The 23,222-nt window shown below is 46.0% G+C and overlaps 2 protein-coding genes across 2 annotated transcripts in view; both read left to right on the plus strand.

Moving 5' to 3' along the window:
• LOC137804177 (probable E3 ubiquitin-protein ligase HERC4) lies at window positions 1-7,352 on the plus strand. Its single transcript, XM_068603245.1, is given in 23 exon segments — window positions 1-217; window positions 316-436; window positions 566-642; window positions 956-1,177; window positions 1,271-1,362; window positions 1,552-1,682; window positions 1,838-1,962; window positions 2,046-2,122; window positions 2,233-2,339; window positions 2,438-2,497; window positions 2,587-2,692; window positions 2,777-2,975; window positions 3,627-3,772; window positions 3,914-4,029; window positions 4,111-4,235; window positions 4,622-4,734; window positions 4,867-5,007; window positions 5,146-5,315; window positions 5,431-5,506; window positions 5,605-5,675; window positions 5,787-5,970; window positions 6,075-6,171; window positions 6,586-7,352. Coding segments are annotated over 23 exon segments (2,994 nt in total). The 3' UTR covers window positions 6,807-7,352.
• A 1,329-nt stretch (window positions 7,353-8,681) lies between these two features.
• snrkb (SNF related kinase b) overlaps window positions 8,682-23,222 on the plus strand; it is a 15,101-nt gene continuing 560 nt past the window's right edge. Inside the window, exons 1-5 of the mRNA XM_068604015.1 lie at window positions 8,682-8,901; window positions 9,835-10,229; window positions 10,473-10,867; window positions 19,131-19,272; window positions 21,093-23,222. The exon at window positions 21,093-23,222 is cut by the window's right edge and continues 560 nt beyond it. Of these exons, the coding sequence (XP_068460116.1) occupies window positions 9,994-10,229; window positions 10,473-10,867; window positions 19,131-19,272; window positions 21,093-22,143 (1,824 nt within the window). The 5' untranslated portion in view covers window positions 8,682-8,901; window positions 9,835-9,993 and the 3' untranslated portion in view covers window positions 22,144-23,222. The remainder of the gene's footprint in view (window positions 8,902-9,834; window positions 10,230-10,472; window positions 10,868-19,130; window positions 19,273-21,092) is intronic.

Below are 23,222 nucleotides of genomic sequence, written 5' to 3' on the forward strand. Positions count from 1 at the left end.
ATGTTTTCATGGGGAGAGAACTGCCAGCAGGGCTTTCGGTTGAAAGATGGCGCGAATATCTCAACAGTCGACGGAGTTCACCTTTTACCCCTCGGCTTTGACGTCACACACCTGTCAGCGGGCCACGGAGGTCTCGCCTTCATTAGAAGCAACGGCGATGCTGCCATCATCCGCACGAACGAGAGCAAAGATGGGGGGAGAGTCAGAGGAAAACAGAGTGAGCAACAGTCCTTTACCTTTCTTCTCAGCTTATTGGCAGTGGTGACCTCCAGGACAAGCTGCATCCTTTACTGTACACCTGCTGTGTTCTTTCAGAGTTCGTAAAGTGTAAAGAGAAGATCCAGGCCGTGGCTTGTGGTGATGATGATGGGGTCACTCTGCTTTCTAGAGGAGGAAAAGTTCTCTGTGTGGACACAACTTGCACCTACATTCCAAAGTAAGGAGAAACTCACCTCATGAAGTCAATTTGACGTTCTGAATTTGCAACAAAAATGTGTGACAGGGTGCAAATTTGTCTCACTTTCTTTTTTTCTTTTTTCCCCGCTCCTGTCTCTTGTCCTCTCAGGCCCCTGGAAGCTTTTTCTAACATAGTGGTGTCTCAGGTCGCTTGTGGGAGCCGGCACTCAGTGGCCCTCACCCAAGGTACAGTGAAGTCTACAGTGACTTGCCACTAAAGTAGAAGCTTAGAGCCGTTGGCTTGTCAGATAGTCGTGGAAACTCTTCCTGTGTTGACATGACAGGATACGAACGTTAAAGCAGCGATTACCTGTTTTAGATTATCTAAAACAGGTAATCGCTGCTTTAATGTTCATATCCTGTCATGTTGACTTGCTGGAAAACAACACCTCAGCCAGTGTTGGGACGGAATTTTAATAGTCCACTGGTGGTTGCTATCATGGCATAGTACAAGATAATAATGATAATAACGTCTGTAATTGATTGCATTCCTCCACAGGTGGTCAGGTGTACACATGGGGCCAAGACTCCAGGGGCCAGCTGGGTTTGGAGAGGAACAAGCACGGCTCCGACTCGCCCCAACACCTCCGCTCGTTGTCGGCGCTCTCCCTGGTCCAGGTGGCTGCTGGGGGAGAGCAGAGCTTCGCCCTCTCCATCTCCGGAGGCGTGTTCGGCTGGGGGGGAAACGACCGCGGGCAGCTCGGGCTGGGAGACACAACAGGTAGATTTCTTTTTTAAAGCAATCATATCTAATACTCATTTTAAGAAAAAAGCGGTATATGTAAACCTGAATGTAATATCTCATCCATAATAGACAGAACGACACCAACTCCTGTTCGTTGCCTGAACACGAAGAAAACAATTTACATTTCCTGTGGAAAGGACCACACTGCCATTTTGACAAAGGTTAGACAACATTTAAAAAACAGTTCTACAAATGAAACTGAAATAATAGAATGTGTTTTAAAAAATCTCTGCCAACATTATTTACCTGCCTCACCAATGCAGCACTAATTTCCTAGATCCCACAGAAATGTAAATAATAATAAACAATATTTGGGAATTTCCTCTGGTTTTGTCTGGTTGCTCCCTCAGAATGGGGCAGTGTTCACATTCGGCTCTGGTCAATATGGACAGCTCGGCCACAACTCATTCGCCGATGAACTACGACCTCGGCTTGTTGTGGAGCTCTGGGGGGCAAAGGTCACCAAGATTGCATGTGGACGGTACGTTGCATCACCTTTTATAATGCAATTATGAAAGCTATTTACATGTATTAATCACTTTGTATTGCTTTGTCTGTCTGAAGCGGAGGCTTGGAGGCTGTTAAACTCCTGATAAGGCGTCTCTGTTAACATTCAAATGCTGTTATCTCCATCAGGAATCACACATTGGCGTTGACGGACTCGAACAGGGTCTACTCCTTCGGGTGTGGAGAGCAGGGGCAGCTGGGACACGGAGAGGAGAGTCATCCGTCCGTACCGCTACCCGTTCAACTGACACAGGGTGACCACATTTCTGAAATACCTAAATTGATTCCATTTTTATTTCAGCGACAGAGATAACTTTTATTTCTAATATCATTCCAGACGCCAGTAATGGTCTTAAAGTTAGAAACATCTACGCGGGAGGAAACTGTTCGTTTGCAACGTGCACGCCCGTTCAGGTACGAATTCATGCAGTACACATCATAATTGTGGGAGGTGTAATAATACCTTAACCCCAACAAGACATTTTTACACACCAAACATGAGCTCTTTCTTGTGTCTTTCACAGGAAGCGCAGAAGGACTCCAACACTGCGGGCGTCGGCAACGTAACGCGCGATGTGATCAACAAATGGGTCTCTGAGTGTGATTCAAAGTCGTGGAAGAAGATCAAACGGTAAGCAGGCGCAGTTATCGCAAACAGCCGGTTGGCTTGTGAAATCTATTAATACCCTTTAGTCAGTGTCATTGACTAACCACATGCAAACCTCGCAGGGAAATCCGCAGGACGTTCTCCTCGGCGTCCTGCGTGAATCAAATCTTCCTCGACCAAAGGTAAGCGCCCTCCGCCCTCGCTCTCCAAGTCGCTCGCATCGGTTGCAATGTGCATCACATTCACACCCTTGTTTTTTTTACCTCCATAGGGAAGACAAACATTTCCAGACCTCCTCAAAATACTCCGGCCTGGACTTGTCAGCTGCGCGACATGCTTTTAAGAAACTGGCGAAGAAGGATCATGTTTTGGCAGAGGCATGCGACCGGCGTTTGTGCGCTCCCTTTCCAAACCCTCTCGGTGACGCTCTGCTCAGCTACTGTGTTTTATGCTCTGCGCAGGTTGAGGCCGCAGTCTGGCACCTGGTTCCCTCTCTCGATGAGATGCCAGTGGGAGTGGAGGGGTTGAGGGTCTTCCTGCTTCTCAATGAGCTCCTGCATGTGATCCAGAGACGCGGCCTGCAGCGAACGAGCACAACGCTCGCCGAGGCCGTCGCCGCCGCCGTGCAGAGGCTCGGTGCCGAAAGCCTTCAGGTCTTAGGTACAACGCTGTGCTCATCAGCCTAACTATGGCAATAACTAGGGCAGAGAAATGTACACATTTTAAATAACTGTACAACTATGGAGTCTAAATGAAGGAGGGCAGGATGCTATTATGTAATTTAACGATACAAAAGAAAAGAACCTCAGCCCAACTGCATTTTTTCGTTTTATTAGATGCTTTACATTCATTAAATTAAGTTGTGTCCTTGTATGCACTCTGGAGTGCGGCAATGTAATAATTATAGATCTTCTCAAATTCTAATTTATAAACACAATGATATATTCAAAATAGGAACGTGGTTAGGTAAATGTGCATTCAAAATAAATGCATCATTCATTTCATTAAATTATTATTATTAGTGTTAAAATGCTGTTTAACAAAAGAAAAAGCCTTTCGAATGCACCCCATAAATTGTAAGGCAGGGCATTAGTTATTACTTGTAACTTATCTTTTAAACTTAGAGTTACTTATGGCATTGATTGAATGCATTTTCATTCGAATAAATTCATCCATTTTTGTTCATTTGTATACAAATGTTATGATTGGTTATAATTGAAGAGGAATTCATGATCTAATAATGATCATGAATCATTCTGCTGTCACCTGCTCAGCTGTTGAAATGCTCCCTGACGTTGATGTCTTCCTCAGGGGACTGGTGGTCCTCTCTGCCGCCCTCCACCATGGTGGAGCACGTAGAGGTGTGGAAGCGGGCCCTCTCAGGGATCCTGTCCTCACAGCCTGGTCCCCGTGACGCAGGACTCAGAAACATGCAAGTCCTCCAGTATATGTACAACGTTAGTATCCGCCGTCTTGTTTTTTTTTCCTCCCTGCGAATTTCAAACCACACAGAAACCAGCTTACTCGGCTTTAAACAAACAAACAAACAAACAAAAAAGAATCCCTCACGCTATAGCTAAAATATATTTGTTTTAAAGGCCAACCTCCGGATTGCAGGACGTCAGAGGATCCCGGAAGAAACGTTTGGTCTGGAGTTTAGCCAAACGTTTCTTACAGAGGAGCTGAAGATTTGGTCTTCGCCATTCAAAGTCAAGGTAAAAAAACTAGAAATAGAACATTTCTGTGGTCGTCAAGTTTACATTTTTGTAAATAAATTGCTTATCTGCTCTTTTCCGGATTTGGATTATCAGCCGCTGGTCCTTTTCAACTTTCCATTTGTGATGGATCTGAAATCTAAGAAAATGGCTTTTGACATCTTCACCTCCTACACAAAGGTAACTTGAGCCTGTAACTTTGCCTGTTGGCCAACTAAACCGTACAAACAATACAACGAGGGCTGTTGGGAAATCCCCAATAAATCAATCTGCATTGTTAAAGTGGAGTTTGTTTTAAAGTTAGCATGTAGGTGTCCTATCAAGTTTCACAAAGAGGCAACATGACAACCAATCGACAGCATGTAACAGGGAATCTAATAACTAGCGTCTTTCAGCTCTTTGTTTTTTCCCCTGTTGTTCTTCACAGCTTGTTGCGTTGCCATTAAGTGGTCAAAAACACTTATGTAGCTTCGACAATAAAATACATTACAGTAGAGTAGTAAAAAAATGTTAACATAGGAATATTATTTAAGAACGTGTGATTTTGAACTGTATTATAGAGCACCTGCATGATGTGGCCTTATGGAATAGCTCCAACATCAGTTCAATATTTTGAACTGAAGCTGAAGCGAGCATCACTTTTGGAAGACACCTTCAAACAACTGGCTGCTGCTCAGTCCAGTGACTTCAAGAAGCATCTCGTGGTAAATATTCAGTTTTTACCTGATGGTTAGAGCACAGGCAAATCATTTCATACTTATTCTCTATCTTATGTCATTGAATCTCATTAAAAAAAAAGAAATTGTTAATCTCATCTCAGCATATTTACCTCTCAGGTCTATTTTGACGAGGACCCAGAGGTCATGCATGTCTACGCAAAGGACCTCTTTCACCACTTGTTCTGTGAAATGGTGTCAACTGTATCCGGGATGTTCATGTTCAACGAATCCAAAACGCTGGCATGGTTCCCCTCCACGGTAAGACTTAAAATCCCTGTGAAGGAACCATCAAACTCATAGGATCAGGGTTCCCTTCACTTGATGGATTTCCTGCTAATTTTGATCAGCAACAATGGAACAATATGCAATAGTTTATTTGGTTGTTTCTCAATACAGACGACAGAGGAGGAGCAGACAAACTTCTTCCTGCTTGGGGTTCTGTGTGGACTGGCCTTGTACAACACCAACATCATACACTTCCCCTTCCCGCTGGCTCTGTTCAAGAAGCTGCTCGGTGTGGAGCCGACGCTGGACGATTTAAAGGAATTCAGCCCGTCTGAGGGAAAGTCAGTATTCATCTCAATTTAGTAATACAGATTGTGTTAAATTGATGCCTGAATATCGCAAATTTAGTAGGCGATTCAGTATTTCTTACTTTTTAGTTTTGCTTGTTTCTTTAAGGAGACTGCAGTGCATCTTGGACTATGAAGAGGAGGATGACCTAAAATGGATGGACTTTGGGGTTGGTCCTTTCCTCGTTTATGAACTAAGTTTTAATAAAGCGTCAAGTAATGTGCCTCTTTTATCTTTATTTCTGCAATACCACTAACCTCCACTTTCATAATTGATTGACAGATCAACTGGGGTGGGACCGATGTTGATCTTGACCCCCAAAATCCTTACAAGCCACTGACAGTTCAAAATAGGTACGACTTTGAAACGTTTTAAATAGAAGTTGTGTGTGTGTGACCTGCACCCAGATCAGCTCCATTTCTGAGGAATGTTTGTTGAATTTAAACGTCAATCTGCCACAACAGGAAGGAGTTTGTCGAGGCCTACGTTAGCCACGCCTTCACGGCGTCGGTGGAGGGCGTGTTCGATGAGTTCCAGCGAGGCTTCTTCCAGGTGTGTGACCGGGCACTGGTGAAGCTGTTTCAGCCGGAGCAGCTGCGGGGAGTGCTGGTGGGCCAAGACATCTACGACTGGGCCCAACTGAAAAAGGTGAAAAGCGCACCGTCCCAAACACAAGCTCCACCTGTTCTAAGTCTCCACATGCTTGTTTTAAACCGCGTCAAACTATTGCTTTCTTTCCTTATTTCAATTAGAACACAGTGTGGGTACCTCAATTTGACAACAACACCAAGCAGATGTTTTGGGAGGTTTTTGACGAACTGACTGAAGACCAGAGGAAAGATTTCTTTCGTAAGTACTGAACCTCGAAACAGCTTTTCACTTTGATCAAACATGAGGCATGTGAGCTGTTGAAACCTAAATGTGGTCTTTTCACAAACACCATCACGGCTAACTTTAGTGGGGGCTCTGTTGTGGACGGCTCTGTTCCCAGCGAGTCAGCATTGACAAGAACTTGTGCACCCTGAATGCAATGCAGCCATTATTACCATCATGTGCTTGAACAGTCAAGATGGTTATTTCTAAAAAGTGACTGAAGATCTCAATCTAATTTGAGATCATTATTTTTGATTATCAAGTAAATGCATAAAGGAAGAAACATATATAGTGGCAGCAGCTAAGCAGATGATGCTGATGTGCAAAGATGGTAACAGACAAAGCGTGACTTGAAGTTCCTTCTTTCCCTCCACGGGTGTTGTTCCGCAGTGTTCGTGACAGGAAACAGGAGGGTTCCTATTCTTGGTATGGACCAGGTCCGGATGAACGTTCAAGTGATTCAACTCCAGACTGGTCTGCACGACGATCAGCACTTACCCAAGTCTCTGACGTGCTACTCCATTCTGTACCTGCCTTTCTACTCGTCCAAGGAGATCCTGCGGGACAAGCTGACGGTGGCCCTGATAAAGGAGAGAGGGTTCTCCATGTGACGGTGGATCCACAGCTGCTGGACAGGAGTGCTGTTTCTGTTGTGGGTGGGCCTGAGTTTGGATTTTCATGTGCTACCTCAGGATTAAAAAACAAAAATCAATGTAAACACATGCCGAGACACTCCCAGAGTGTACTTTAAAAGGGACGACCGAGGAGCAACCATTCCTCCCTCTAAGCACTACAGTGTGCAGAAGGCACTTAGAGTGTAACATGCAATAATGAATCTGATTATTTAGGCCTTTTATGTTTATGTCATCTGTTTTACATCTTCTCAGGAAGTCTGCGAATAATTAAATAATGTTTTGCCACTTGATTAGGTTGCACCTTACTTCCTGTATTGCATTCCAGTACTTAAATGCATCTTGTTTTGGCTGATTATGTGTTATTTAAGATTTGTGGTAATTAATGGTAATTTGTGATTATGTTTTAGTTATATGTTATAAGTTATATGGAGTAAATGGGGTTGTAGTAAATATTGTTGTTACGATAGACTAAGCCAACTAGTAAGTGAGTTCGGTGACTTTTTAGATAATCCTTAACCACCTAAGTCCTGCCAATGTGTTGTTTTGTGATTACTTTTGATTCTAAAAATATATTCTATTTTGTTTGCACCTCGTACCATGTTATCATCCTCATTGTCAACCTCTTAACAACATAAATACCTTTGTCACTTAAAAAAAACCTTGAAGTTTGAGAAAAGTTGAACAATATATATATATATATATATATATATATATATATATATATATATATATATATATATATATATAGATATATATATATATAGATATATATATATCTATATATATATTTATATATATATAGATATATATATATATATTGACACAAGGGATGCCAGTTGAATAAACTGCCCTTTGGTCTGAAAAGAGTTTGCAGGTATCGTGCAACGAGAGAAAGAAAGAAAAGTACCACTAGGTGGCGCCATCTTTCTGCAGGTTGGCTGGTTGGAGGAAACAAAGAGCAGCTGGGATGAGATCATCCAGCAGACTCCTGACTCAACAGTGCAGACTTTTCAATGTGACAATTGGCTTGAACTTCAAAACCTACAGACGACAACATATGACATGCAGTCATTTCAAGAATGTGATTGTCAGTGTGTGTGTGTGTGTGTGTGTGTGTGTGTGTGTGTGTGTGTGTGTGTGTGTGTGTGTGTGTGGGAGGGGGGGGGGGATACAATGCATGGATACAATACACACAAAAAGATCGTATTACATGTATGCCACATGATGAGGTCAGTATAGTAAATCTATTATTTCAAAGTGTCCTATTCGACACACTGTAGCTCCGTATGGAGATAGTAAAATAATGCTATGTGCATTTTCCTTAAGAAATATCTGAAAGACAACAAAGGGTGTAATTAATTATAATAATAATTTAAATATATAAATAATTTTATTTATATCTCCGCATTTCTGTTGTGGCCCTCTGAGTCTTCTGTGCGGAGTCAAGCCATATTGGTAAAGTCATAATAATGGAAGCATCTCAGGAATGTACGTCATCACGTATGTTATGGCATAGCTCTTTGTGCCCCCTTTTCTATTTAGAACAAAAAAAACACTCATTAGTCAGTTATATAATTTCTTGGACTTCCTGAGCATTCATTCAGACATTTTGCTCTCTCCACTGCGCACGAGCACAAGAGGCTCGCGGCCGCTGCACGCTTCTGCTGCTGCTGCGCCGCGGGAGCGAGTCGGAATGTATTGACGTCAGAAGGAAAGCTGGACACACGCGCGTGTGTTTGTGTGCGTGCGCGCGCGCGCACGTTGGCATGCCCCCCCCCCCCCCCCCCTCTCTCTCTCTCTCTCTCACGCTCGCTCTCAGAGGAGCGGGCGCGCGCTCACGCAGCTCGAGACTCAGGAGAGAAGCGAGGCGGCGCGGACACGGACGGACGAGCGCTCCACGAGAAAAGTATGTGCACACACACGGACCGCGAACATGGAGTGTTATGAAAGCCAGCGAGGAGGCGGCGCCGTCTTTTGCTACAGCCCGAGCTCGGCGTGCCGAGGCGGCGGAGTGACAGGAGGACCCGCGCGGCGGAACAGTTCGCAGCTACGGGATATTTGCGCAACAATGGTAAGTTGGTTTACCGGGGGGCGGGAGGGGGTTACTGCGGGCGTCGGAGCCGCCTCCTCCGGTCTCAATGCTAGCGGCGCTCGTCCGGGTGGTTGTTGGTGGCGTTTGTTTTTGGAGGTGCTGGTCTGCCGCCAGGAGGACGACTACATGCGTATGTGCCAACTCGGGACCGCGGTGGAGGCCAAGTCAGAGAACAGCTGGCCTTACCGCAAATGTAGGAGCCCACGGGCATGTACACAACGCAGTGGCGTGTGTTTGTGTGTTTGTGTGTGCGTGCGTGTGTGTGTGTGTGCGCGCGCGCGCGCGTGTCACACCATCACTTCTTTAATGAATAAATAATGGTGGTGAGGATGAACAAGATGAAGGTACCAGGATGAAGTTGACAGTGGTAATGGGAGTGATGATAGCCGTGGTGATGAAGATGATGACAGCAGCTAAACTTGTTACCCCTGGTCTGGTAGGGGTGGGGGAGGGGGTGGGGGTGGTTGGGGTCTGATGATGACATCATCAGGTCTAATGCCACCTTCTGACCCTCTTAGACAAACTAATGACACACACACATACACACACATTATGGTTTCCTGTTACAGTATTGATTTGGCGTGCCATTTGTGCTGGATGGCTGTTATTTGAGATTGAGCCAAGTGCAGCCCTTCAACATCACAGACAATAAAAAAAAATCCTCTTTGACCCTCTTCGGTTCTCGTTCTGGGCTACTGGAGCATGACCTTTGCATACATCGCGATCGTCTGCACTACTCGACTTTGAAAACAAATATGTGGAATATCAATCTGGGACCGGGGCTTGAAAGGGGGGGAGGTGTTCGCTGACTTCGTCGAAGCCTGCTTACCTTTTTGGGGGTGGCCCCCGAGGGCCCAGATAATCGATGCTTGCGTTGCGTCTAACCGTGTTGTCTTTTCTTTGTCCTGCCAGGCAACTCCCCACCAGTGAAGGACTTTGCGGTCCTGCGACGAAGAAGGCCCTCCTCCCTCTGACTCCCCGACACCTTGAAACAACAATTTTGCATTCGCCCCGTTTCCTTTTTGTCCCTCTCTCCTGAAGCTGTTTCAGCCCTCCCTCCCTTTTTTAAACATGGATACCTCTGGGGAGAGCACCAGCGCTCAGGAAGGACACCTCAACCCCAGGAGCAGCCCCGGCCGCTCAGACCTCAGCGGGCTGTACCATCTGGGTCGGACGTTGGGCAGGGGCCACTTTGCCGTGGTTAAGCTGGCCCGTCACGTCAGCACCCGGCAACTGGTTGCTGTCAAAATGATTGACAAGACGAAACTCGATGTGATGGCGACGAGCCACCTCTTACAGGAAGTAAGGTAAATGCTGCTGAAAGACAAAAGCTTGAGAAGAAAGGATTTAGGAAAAGGATTGAAAAACGAAACAAAGTGGGAGAGCTTTGTAGATATTTTTGGGTCCAATTTAATGAGATTTCAAATGGCATGCTACTAGTAAACCGTGTGTTATCCACTTAAATCCCACCTGAGCCAAACATGGAACAAAGCTCAAGTTCTTATTTCCCACCCTGACGATCATCTCGCCATTTTACTCATTACTTCCAGGTGCATGCGGCTGGTGCAGCATCCCAACGTGGTGCGCCTCTACGAGGTCATCGACACGCCCACCACCCTCTACCTGGTCATGGAGCTGGCGGAGGGGGGCGACCTCTACGACTACATCCTCCGTCACGAGGGAGGCGTGGCCGAGGGCACCGCCAAGCGCCACTTCGCCCAGATCGTGCGCGCCGTGGCGTACTGCCACCAGCTGCACGTGGTGCACCGGGACCTGAAACCCGAGAACGTGGTGTTCTTCCCCCAGCAGGGGGCGGTGAAGCTGACAGACTTTGGGTTCAGCAACCTGTTCCAACCCGGGACAATGTTGGCCACCAGCTGCGGGTCGCTGGCGTACTCCGCCCCGGAGATTCTGTTGGGAGAAGAGTATGACGCTCCGGCTGTGGGTGAGAAGCTCTTTGAGATTTTTTTTATTGTTTTGCATGTGAGAGTGTTGAAACTGAACAGCTGGTCTAGATCAGTGGTTTTCAAACTGTGGGGCGCGATCCTCTAGTGGGGCATGGAGGTATTACAGGTGGGGCGCGGGGGGAAATGCAGTGTCTTAAAAAAAATGTCTTTTTTTTAAGAATGTTGTTAGTTTTTGTCTGATGGAGCAGTCTGGTTTACCTGGGATTACATTTTGTTTTAATCTATGAATTAAAAAAAAACTCAGTCTCAAAAAGTTCAACCATTTTGTTCCAATGTTGTTGAGGCGTTGGGGCCCGAACATTTTGCTTCCTCCAAAGTGGGCCGTGACAGAAAAAGTTTGAGAACCACTGGTCTAGATAGAAAATCAATGGTTCCCAACCTGAGGGTCAGGACCCGCACATGGGGTCACGAGAGAAATCTGAACAGTCACGGTAAATGCTTGTGCTGCGTCCAATGAGGTCTCTTTTTTTGGACTTTCCTCTTAACGTGGCTTTTTTCTGTCCGTTTGTGGAACTGCTGATGAGGGATTTTTATGACCAAAAAAATAACCGTCTTGGTTCATCTTTTTAACGCCCCAAAGAAAAAACCCTTATTTCTTGAGTTGGATAGCAAAAGCTCCCGTGTTCCACTTGCTGTCTTTTTTTTCTACTTGCCTGCCTGCCTGGAGGCCAACTTAAATTAGCCAAATAGAATAAGTAGGTCATTATTCGCTCGTCCGGTCGTCCATCCTCAGTCATCCACAAAATTCGCTGGCCTCCACTCCACATCAATTCTCAGATGAAACCCTGAAAGCGTGCTGCTGCGTGTGACGCCTTTTGTTATTGTTCTCTTATGCATTTCTGTCAGTTCGACACTGTGACCCCTTCACACTGGATTCTGATATTGACGAAATTAAAAAAAAAAAAAAAGTGTGAACAGTCAAAACGAAACAAAAAATAGTCTTGTGGTAATGAACCTGGAATGAGCACCAAAGCTTGCATTATGAACGCAAACCGCACCATGCGTGTGTGTGTGTGTTTGTGTGTGTGTGTGTGGCTACATTTGTCCCCATGACCCTGGGTATTTGTCTTAGTAAGTGTGTTCCTGCGCTGTACACCCCTTCCATTTGTATGTGCTTAGATTTGTTTGTGCCTGTCTGTGTGTACGTGCAGATCTGTGTGTGTGTTTGTTCATGTGTGTGTGCGCAATGTCCGTAAAGGATTAGTGTGTGTATCTGGGTCAGTCTAAGCAAGCCAGCCAGTCCTGAGCCAACGGGGCACGTTCTGCAGTGGAACCAAACACTGCGGCTCACCACTGGTCTCTCACACTGCGTAGCAAAGCATTTGTGTACGTGTGTGTTCGCGTGCGTGTGTGTGTGTGTGTGTGTGTGTGTGTGTGTGAGAGAGGGAAAGAGAGATAGAGATAGGTAGCAGAAAGAGAAAGTGCCAAGCATCACTGTTTATCTACAGCAGAAAGGCTGGTCCGTCCTGCTGTGATCTGTGTGACTCAAGAGGCCGATAGATTGCAGGATGTGACACGATGGCAACAGCAGGAAAACACACAGCATGTCGACTTCAGGGAGGTCGGTGGCCTGATCCTCTAGACTGGATCAGGGTGGAATTTTGGCAGGGTTTTGGCTGTTTATTCTCGTGACCACAAAGGCATCTCTACCGAATACAATACAAGTGGACCCGAACCGCGATCGGGAGCCGATCTTGTGGGAGGAGCTCCAGTGTCTGTCGTGAAAGTGTCATTTTAAGAGTTCTCACCTTGTGTTGTTTGTCTGCTTATAATCCTCTTTGTGGGATAGAAGTAAAAACACAGGGAGCAGTCACAAAGAAAACACTTCTCACACAATTTCAACTTTGGCTGTACTTTTTTTTTTATTCGCGTGACTTCCTGTTTCTAAAAGCGTCCACACGAAGGAACCATATATATTTCAACCTCCACTCCCGAGTGCCCTTTTTTTTAATTTTTGTTCGGTGTATTTTAACACAATTCTACTTGCAGATGCCACAGTTACATCATCTCTTTGTTAGAAATGTACACTTCCATCACCCACACACACATACACACACACACCAATAAATACATGTGTAGGCCGCTGTGTGATTATCCTGTGCTGCACAGAGGAAGATATGTCCCTTGGTGATCTCAGCTTAGTAAGGTGACTCATAAACCCGTCTCTACACACACACGCACGCACGCACACACACACGTCTTTGATATTTTTGTCTCTAAGCAGGCTGCTGTTTAATTCACTGTGGTTCCTTCGCTGCTGGGAATCTTTGCAGCAACTCTGTGTGTGTGTGTGTGTGTGTGTGTGTGTGTGTGTGTGCGTGTGTGTGTGTGTGTGTGTGTGCGTGTGTGTGTGTGTGTGTCTTATGATGTGGAGGAGAGACACAAGGTTAAATTTGGCCCCCTCCCTTTGACAAAGATAAACACTGTCTGCAGTTACATAATAGCAGCCCGTTGCTGCGCTCACGCATGTGTGCTTTTCAGGTCTCATGGTTAATGTTTGGTAATGCTATCCGGTTTCTTGGTCAAATAGTCTTGATTTCAATTTATTGTAATAATGTTTTTGTTCTAGTGATTTCTCACTGCAGATTTGCAGAACTGCAGAACTAGGTCATCACGTTTAAAAAAAATAATAATTACAGTCTTGTCCGCACATGAACACACGCCGCCTGAAACCAATGTTAACATTTGTTGTGGGGTTGCGACGGAGAACAGCGCGGCCATAAAGTCTCAGAACAATGACAAGATAAGGAGGGAGGGGGAGCTGAGCAGGGGGGAAGTTCTGCATTCTGGAAGTGGGCCTCTCTGGGCGTCAGCTACACACTCGCATGTGGTTAAAGTTAGAAAAACATTCTCCCTAAAGCACATTAAAGTTACGCAAACTATGTATTGAGCTCGACAGGGTTGCTGTGTCTCCAAACATTAGAAGTCCTGCATAATATAAAGGAAAAGCTGCCGCTGATGGGGAACGACTTCAGGGCCTGTTTTGTTGTTCTGTGCTCTGCTCGTCTTTATGAACTCCTAAATTAAAGCAGGCGGTGTAAGCATTCAATTTCATGGGAGGAAAATAAAAAAGAAGTTGCCTTGGTAAGACCGTAACTGGCAGATTTTGGATGTCGCGGGGAGGGGGGCGGGGGGACATTATCCCAGTCTCGTAAAGAACGCTCTTTACAAGACGGCTCAGAACAAGTTGGATGCGCTGGTGAAGTCTGAGGTTGTGTCAGGTTGGAGCGCGCTGATGTCCGCTGTCTTTTACGGTGTGACGTCTTCAACCGCAGCGGCTAATGGAAAGTGCCCCCTCCTTCCTCTGAACATCCTTTTAGATCAAGGAATAACTGGATAACCGGAGGGGTTAAAACCTCATTGTCAGTGTTTTCATATCAACATCAAGGCTGCTGGACTGTTTATATCAACACAGATCTTTCCAAAGCTCGCAAAGCCCAGAGTCAACCCCCCCTCACCCTCCTCCCCATCATACTCACACTAGAAGCATGACTCTTGGCAACAAAATCCTCAAAAGGAAATTGTTCACAAAATCTGCTGCTTTGTCCAAAACTATGCTGCATTTATTGCATAACAAAGTCTGTCCATTTTTTATATTTAATTCTTTTAAAGGGGCACTCGCACCAATTCTGCATAAGAAGGTCAGCTAAACTGTCACAGGGAGCGCCGTTCAGCCTGTGGAACATAAGCTTTCTAAAGGTTAGGGAGAAATAATAGGATTTTGGATCCAGTCTTTTTGAGCTAAGCCCACACTGGACGCTCAAATTCGGAATCCAACGCTTTTATGTACTTCCAGTACTAAGTTGCAGGAGTAGCCTTCAGATGGCCTCCTTTTGCAGTGCTCAAATACAACAAGATCGTAACAGTAACTGCTGTTTTAAAATGGAAAATGGACGTGTACTTGTATAGCGCTTTTCTAGTCTACCGACCACTCAAAGCGCTTTAACACTACATGACATCATTCTCCCATTCACACACTGATGGGAGGAGCCACCATGCAAGGTGCCACATCAGTATAGTCAACCATTCATACACATTCATACTCCGTAGGCGCAGCTACGGGAGCAATTTTTTAGGGATAAGTGTCTTGCTCAAGGACACATCGACATGAGCGAGTGGCACCGGGGATCAAACCGCCGATCCTCTGATTGAAAGACAATCCCTGCTCACCACTGAGCCACAGTCTCCCTGTAAGAGTGAGACCACGTATTTGTATCCCTGCACGACAACGCGAGCCGCGGGTGATTAGCCCGTCTGATTTTCTTCAAATTTGGCACAAGGATGAAAAAATTAGTGTTTTGTGGCCAAAGGTCAAGGTCGTCGTGACCCTGTCGGTCCGTCGTTCTCATTGAGCGCCACAACTCAACAATCTCAATGCGCATCGGGAGAATGTGCGTGAAGCCATTTGAACAGACGTGGACAAAAAAGAACCGCAACTTGACTCGTTGGCAGAGGCACACGAGCGAGTCGGAAGACGTAAACATTTTCCATGGACATCAAATATTTGATGGACCAGAGTGGGATTTCCGCCCTGAGCCTCCCTGCTGTCGTTGCAAAGTGAATACGTAAAATCCTAGAAATAGTCACAGTCTGCATCGGTCGAAGAAAGGAAACGCAGGCCCGCACGCACCACACATGTCCATTTAACCTTCCCAGCTCCATCCCGATCATTCTATCAGCGTTAGAAGATAATCGTGTGAGAATAATGAGACTTGTCAGGATCAGGAGATCAAATCTGGAAAAATAAATGTTCTTGTCTTAACGAGGAGGTCCCTTTGGAGCGGGTCTAAACTTGTTGACCCCCCTTTTGACATATTTGGTCTTGGAATGTGCACTCCAAAGGGCATCTCCTAAAAAGGGCCACAGTCGCCCAAAGAACCGGGATAAGCTTCGCTCCTCTTTGCAGCGCTGCTGATTTCTGTGCGTTTAGTGGATGTCTGTGTGTCTGCAGGCGACAAAGCATCTCCTCCAAGAAGAGATTTCTGTCTTTCTGTGTGTGTTCATTGTAAAACTTCAGAATCAATCTTCTTCACTCCTGGTTGCTGTTTTGCTATAAACCCCACGGAGTGCCTTTTCTTTTCTTTTCTTTTCCAACTTTTGTGGCTGCCTGTAGTTCACTTTTGCTGCCCGATCCCGGATAAAAGCACACTAACGCTTTATGGACGATGTCATACTAACATCTAACCTATTACATCAACGCTCTGCTCTCCTCATGAACCACGGACGTTATGTCAAAGCAAGCGGCTAATATTCTTATTTTGAAGGTCATATTTGGCAACCGGTACTGCTTGCACAAGGCGAGTGTGTTTCCTCTTGAGTACAAATGTACTGCTGTGAGACTCGATGCAAACACATGACACTAATAACAGTACCGAGAGAAAAATACCTCGGCTAATGAAATCCATGCTCTACTTTTTATTTTCTGAACCGCGGTGGAAATCACCTTCGCCAACGCAGTTCCTGAGTAACCACGACCTGGATTTGTGTTGTCAGGGCGGGACTTAACTGTAAAGGGGCCCTGAGCGAACAACGCGTTGTTTTACTCATCACCCTTTCTTACACCGATAATGTTGTACTGGCGTTGTAGACAAACGGTTTTGCCAACGTCACCCTAAATGGAAGTCTTCATGTCTGCTTACAATGCTATACGACGACACCAGACGGTGTAATAAATAACAACGCATTGTATTTCGCTGCACTCTGTGTGTCAAGTCTGACTCTGCTGCAACATTTCTGTGTCATTTTATTGTAGCGGTACAATGTGTTCCCCTGAAGTAGAAGTACACAGGAAGTAAGGAGGCCGTACAGCTTAGTTACATATTTCAGAGTGCTTTTTTAGGGGGGAGGGGGAACTTGTTTTTCAGGGGATGACTACTTAATAAAATGTTTTTCACATGTAAACGTAATGAATCCACAGCTGCTTGGAGCTTTTTTAGCCGGCCTTCGCTGCAAGCAGCAACGTCTGAGGCCGGGCGTTCGTCAGGCCGGTCCAGCGCCTGTGCACTAGTGGTAGGAAGGTGTGATATTCCCCAGCCAGCGGAGAAAAGAACACTCCCTGCACTTAGTGACTTCTCCTTATTGCATAACACTACTCCAGACGTGCACATGCGCGTGCACGTCTGGAGTGTACATTGTGCAGCGGGGACTGAGGACCGTTGTTTGGACCATCATGAGTGCGATGTGGGACAAAGGCTGGATGTTTATCCCACATGGGGAGTGGTACGTGTGAGAATCTACAGATAGATATGGATCTCAGTGAAGGGTTCTGAAAGAGGGTTTTTTTTCCGTCCCCTTCCATGTAATCGGGCTCTGCTTTGGTGATTATAATGGAAAAAGTGAACTTACAATGGCAGGTCTTACTTTTTGATTCAAGTTTTTGCTGATTATTGCTCATTAATCTCACTGTGAAGTGTCATGAAGCTGCGGGTCGTCTCCATCTTTTTCTGTCTGTATCCTACAGCGTGTGCATTCTGCACCCCTACATGTTGTGTTCAACACTGACACGCTCGCATCTTATCTGGTGCTGTGTGTATGTGGCTTCTCAGAAAAAGATGTGATCATCAACTCATTTTTTTTTTCCAGGCACAATTTCCACTTTTGTCGACAATCTAAGATAACAAAAAAAGAGCTGTACACACACACACACACACACACACACACACACACACACACACACACACACTGTTAGCATGCTCACTAATTTGAGGCTTGGAAATTTGACATGAACAGTAAAAGAGGAAAAAGTCATCCACAACGGGGAGATCATGAACGCTGTTGACCCAATAGATGTCTACGTCCGGTGGACTGATTTACTGAACAACATTGGCATCCACAGAGCTGTGGATGTCTAATGAATGATAGGACAAAATGTGCAGGTCATTATGGTCAGTTAAAAATGTAGAAAATGCAGGCGTGCGATACAGGCGTGCAAACGCAACAAAAATTCAAAAGAACCGCTCTAAAGTGAAAGATATCTTCTGATCTGACCTGAGTGCAGCGGCCTAACAGCCAGGAGAGAACACGCATATGTAAGAAGAAAGATTGACAGCCCAAAAGTGCAAATATAATAATCAGACACCATTTATTTTAAGATTAATGTGCTACTTTTTCCACTTCTTGTGCGTTGTGAAACTCTACGAGCCGATGACAAGGCTGATGAAAGATTAAAATAGCAAACACTTTGGGGAGGAGGATGGAAAAAAAAAAAGACCTAGCTCGACAATAACTGGAATCGTCCTTTAAGTCACCCGAGAAACATGTGATATTTGCAGAGGTCGGCATTTATTTTGCCATCTGGCTCGATTTTCTAGTGTTACATAAGGGCAGATGCACAATGTGAACAGCGTGTGCACTGTTTCTATTTCCAGTGTTTGGGGAGAAACATGAGGAGAGACAGAAAAAGAAAAAAGAAAGAAGTAAAGCAAGATCATTCTCAGAATAGCACAACGCCACAACAGGCCCTCTGTTTGTTACAGTGTGTGTGTGTGTGTGTCTGTGTGCGTGTGTGCGTTTCCTAGAACGGGCCACTGCAGTGTTCTCTCCTGGTTCAAGCAGCGCCGAGTTTGCTTGGACCTCCTCTCACTGCATTTGCATGAGGGAGGGAGGGAGGGAGGGAGGGAGGGAGGAAGGAAGGAAGGAAGGAAGGAAGGAAAGGGAGGAGATGAGAAAAGAACACAGTGTCAGCACTGTCAGTCAGCAGCAGGGTGGGTGGGTGTGTGTGTGTGTGAGTGTGAGTGTGAGTCAGGGGCCAAGTCGTCTCCAGCTCGGGCCTCATGCCTCATACTAGACACTAGAACCGGTCATGAAGTCGTTACTCATGCACTCTCCTCTCCATTGAAGAATAACCTAGATGGACGTTACGTACGCCCGGTCGCTCTGTTGCTCACGCTGACCTCTCTGCCGAGGATGAGGAGGAGGAAAGAGGGCAGATAAATAATACCGTTCTTTTTTTACATATATATTTTGTTGGGCAGAATCTGATTTTCGCCTCATTTTCTGCTTCAGAAAATAACTGCAGGGGTGTTTTGTTTTGAGTCAAATCCATAAAAAAGGTGCATTTATGCATTTATTTTGAACTATCCCTTATGTAATAAGAGGCTAGCAAAATGCTAAATATGATCTGACAGCAGATAGCTTATTTTTGAAAGACCTGACATTTACTATTTAAGTCTAATTCTTGTCTCTTTGTCTCTCTCTCTGTCTCTGTCTCTGTCTCTGTCTTTCTCTGTGTGTGTGTTCCAGATATCTGGTCTCTCGGGGTGATCCTGTACATGTTGGTGTGTGGGGCCCCTCCCTTCCAGGAAACCAACGACAGCGAGACTCTGGTCATGATCCTGGACTGCCGCTACCGCGTCCCCGAACACGTCTCCGCCGGCTGCAGAGAGTGAGTACTGTCCACACTCGGGTTAGAACGAGGCCGATAACATTACAGCTCACCTCTCTGGTCGCAGAGACAGATATCTGCAGGACAAAAAAGAAAGATTGTGTCATCTTTGTATGTTTCATTGAAAAAAAATTTTTTTTATATATATATATAAATATATATATATATATATATATATATCTTTAAAATTTGATTAATGCGTTTAAAGGCTTATTCGGCCCCGGGACATGTTTGTGCTGTAGCATAGATGCGTTGGATGACCCCGTGTTAAGAAGCTGCTGACCGTGAAATCATCTCATTACTCTGCGTTTCACTGGATAGTGATAGTGTCCTAGTTATCCCAGAAACTCCTCCAAACTGCTGCATATGGAGCTCTTGCAAAAAAAAAATTAAAATGAATTTCTTGGCCGAAAACGGTGAGTGTTGTCTATCTAGCCGTATATTTGCCCTTTTGTTTCCTTCAGGACAAAACTTCTGACGCACAGACACTCTCTTTCTTCACTTTCACTCCTCACAACGTCCAACCAAAACACACACACACTCTCACACACACACACACACTCACACACTGCGCTACAAAGCACTACAGCATTCACATCACATGCAGCTGGATCTGCTGCTGCGTCTGCAGCTTGGCAGAGTGATTGTAAAACTTCAAACACTTTCATCAAGTTCAAATTCAGATTTGCATTCAGATCGCTCTTATTTTTTACATTTGTAAGTAATCGCCAAATCTTGAAAAGTCTCCTCAGTAGGCGTTCAAGAGTAATTTATAAAAGTTGTTACTAGCGCCGTTATGATTTTCATTTTAACGTGTTTGTAACTTTCAGTCGACGCCCCTCAGACCTAAAGCCAGCCCTGTCACTACTGCTGGCTATGAATAAATCATTTCTAATTGGTTAATCCCTCCACACCGTGTTCTGCTCCTGTTCCGGGCTGTGCTAATCTAATTAATTAATCATTTTTGACATATACTGCTGAGCATTTAGTAAGAACTAAAATCCACAATTGTCTCGACTGGTTTTTCATTGTGGACGGGTGAAATCGGGATCATATTAAACAGCTCTTTAAAATAATCTCACACTAATCAAATGACAAGGAGCAGCAACGGCCTGAAGAATGTTTAGTAAAATAACCGCCGTTTTACTGATGTGTATCAGAATGAAATTATCTATTTGTGAATCATTTTTTAAAAGATTTGAACCGTTATAAATGGGCTTGTGAGCACGACCAGACACTGGAAAGAAAAGTGAGAAAGTCTTGCTGTCGTTGTTGTCTTTTCTTTGGGTTTGGCTTAGATATATAGAACGAAACCAACCTCAGCCTTTTGAAAACTGAGCATATGTGCACCCAGACCGGAGAAATCCGCACTTAAAAAATACCAAAACATAACAAAGTGTTGAGTGTTTTACATTATGCACCGTTAAAATAATGAAGAAAAAAATAAAATAGAATGAATGAACGCTTTCATGGACCGAAGCATAATGACGCTCAACCGAGCACTTTGTTCGACGATCCGCAGGCGCCAAATCGTCCTGGAGGATCTGAACAGCTGGAGTCATATGACTCGCCCGCAGGTCACATGATGGTGCGTACGGTTTTCCGAAAAGGAGCCGATGGGAACTGAACAACCTCCTGGACACTATGAACTCATTTAGGTTCAAAGCAGCGATAACCTTTAACAGATATTAATCCGATCATGATCCGTGTCGATCCGGTCGTAAATACACGCAAATATGAAGAGCAAGCAAACTGCAGCTTCTGTTCTCTGCAGGAAACACAATAAACACAATAATCCTCTCTGTCGTTTCCCCCGTCAGCCTGATCTCCAGGATGCTCCAGAAGGACCCGTCCCACCGCGCCTCGCTCGAGGAGATCGAGGCTCACGATTGGCTGCAGGGGCTCGACGACGCCCTGCTCAGCCCCGAGGCCCCGCCCCACTGGCTCTCCGGGGCCCTCTCTCCCAGCTCTCCCCGCTCCGGAGCACCGGAGTGCGGGGACCTGCTCGCGGCGCGGCCCCCACCTCAGCAGGCTTTTCCCGGCCCCTGGCAGCCCAGCATCAGCTTCACCCTCCGTCCACCTCCGGCCGAGGAGCCTCCGGTCGCCAAGAACATCCCCGCGCTACAGCAGATCTGCGAGGAGGAGGAGGAGGAGGAAGAAGAGGAAGAGGAGGAGGTGGAAGGTGTTTTGGCAAAAGAGGGTGAGTGTCTGGTATCTTTGTTCGTGTCTGAGCCGGAAAGAGAAGCTGAGGAGATGCCTGATGGTGGAGACGATCAAGAGTGCAGAGAAGAGGAACAAAAAGAAGAACAAGGCGGCTTGGTGGAGATTGTGGAGGAGGAAGAAGAGGAGGAGCAGGAAGAAGTGGAATTGGAGAAAGAAGACAGTGAGTGTGTGATCTCAGACCAGCCAGGCAGTCACGGCGACAAACCGGTCGCTCAGACACCTGACGTCCCGCCAGCGTCTCTACCCGCTCTGGGGGTACCGTGCTGCCGAGGGCCGCCGGACGCCACGGGCCCCGAGGGAGGACCGCACGAGGAGACGGAACCGAACAACAACACCGACAAACCGCCCCCTCTCCTCCCGGAGTCCTCCGCGCCCGCCACGCCGGCGTCCTCCCCCGGACTCGCTCTGAACGAGGAGGAGTCTCAAAAAGCGGATCGAGGCGAGAAGACGGAGGAGGGCGCGAGGGAGGACCCGTCGGCGGACCGGCCCCAGCCCCAGAGCGCGTCGGGGAAGCGGCACAGCCTCAAGCTGCGCGAGAGACTCTTTCAGTTCCCCCTGTGCGAGAAGGCCCTGGCCTTCAACATACCCACGCACAACAAGCCCAAGATCCTGCCGCTGACTCAGTACAACTGCTGCCACGTGCTGTGAGCGGGAAAACCACCCCCCGGCCTGCGTGCGGACTGTTGAGCAGCGGGCACGCGGCCGGTGTGTCCGAGCGGCGGGAACCCGCCGGTGCACAAAGACAGCGGGACGTGTACAGCTTCATACCTACAAACACCTCCAGCGTTGTGCTCGTGTGATGGACGTCGTGTTAAGCTAGCGGTAGTGTACAGCACAGTAGTCGGGCGTAGAATTACAACGAGAAGACGGTGTCCAATGTGTTGCTTTGAAACGATACCGGGGACGCCCCGCGGGCGACAGGGAGAGGCGTAACCGTTTGTGTTGAATAAGCTATAGTCTTTTTGTTTTGTTTAAAAGGTGCCTACAACGATGAAAATGGGTTTCATACTGTACATGCATGGCCTCCGCGTCATTTTGGTTCTGACTGTAAAGGATGGAACGTCTGAACGGTCTCGCGCTCAGTAGATTTCCATGATTTCATACTTTACAACATGTGAATTAGGATAAAGTTTGAACCAGCTTCTGCTACAGAGTAGCAATTAGTTTTCCTAGTCCCTTTGCACAGCCGGCTTGTCATTGGTTTAAAGAGCTCTCACTCTCAGCTCCATTATGAGACCGACTGAGACTGTTATGATATGATGTGATGTATGATACTGTGTAATATATGCCCACGACTGAGATGATGCCGAGACTCTCTGTACTCTGTAACCCTAAAAGTCTATTTGACGTGACGGCGTGTCCTAACATACTGTATAAACTTCATGGATCGGATCAGTGGATCATGAATCAGGATGCAGGTCTTCCATCGTATTGAAATTTGTTCTTTTTTTTTCACACGGAACGTGTCATCGTTTTTGATCGTAACAAATTTATTTTGGGATGTGCAGATTTACAGTTTATTTTTTATTTTTTGACTGTCGAAGATGTTCAATTCTCTGAAGAGACATGTGCATGTTATTACTGTTATTTATCACGATATACCTCCATGTGTCTTGATCTAACGGGACATAGTTCTTGTGTAACTGTAAGTACCTTGAGGTAATCCACTGAATGATGAATTGCACACAGCAGGTAGCTTTATGCAAGCTTTGCCCTGGGACTGATGG

This window comes from Clinocottus analis, unplaced genomic scaffold (genome assembly GCF_023055335.1).
Source record: "Clinocottus analis isolate CAN_PGR_092001 unplaced genomic scaffold, fCliAna1.0.p SCAF_6, whole genome shotgun sequence".
Taxonomy (NCBI): Eukaryota; Metazoa; Chordata; class Actinopteri; order Perciformes; family Cottidae; genus Clinocottus; species Clinocottus analis.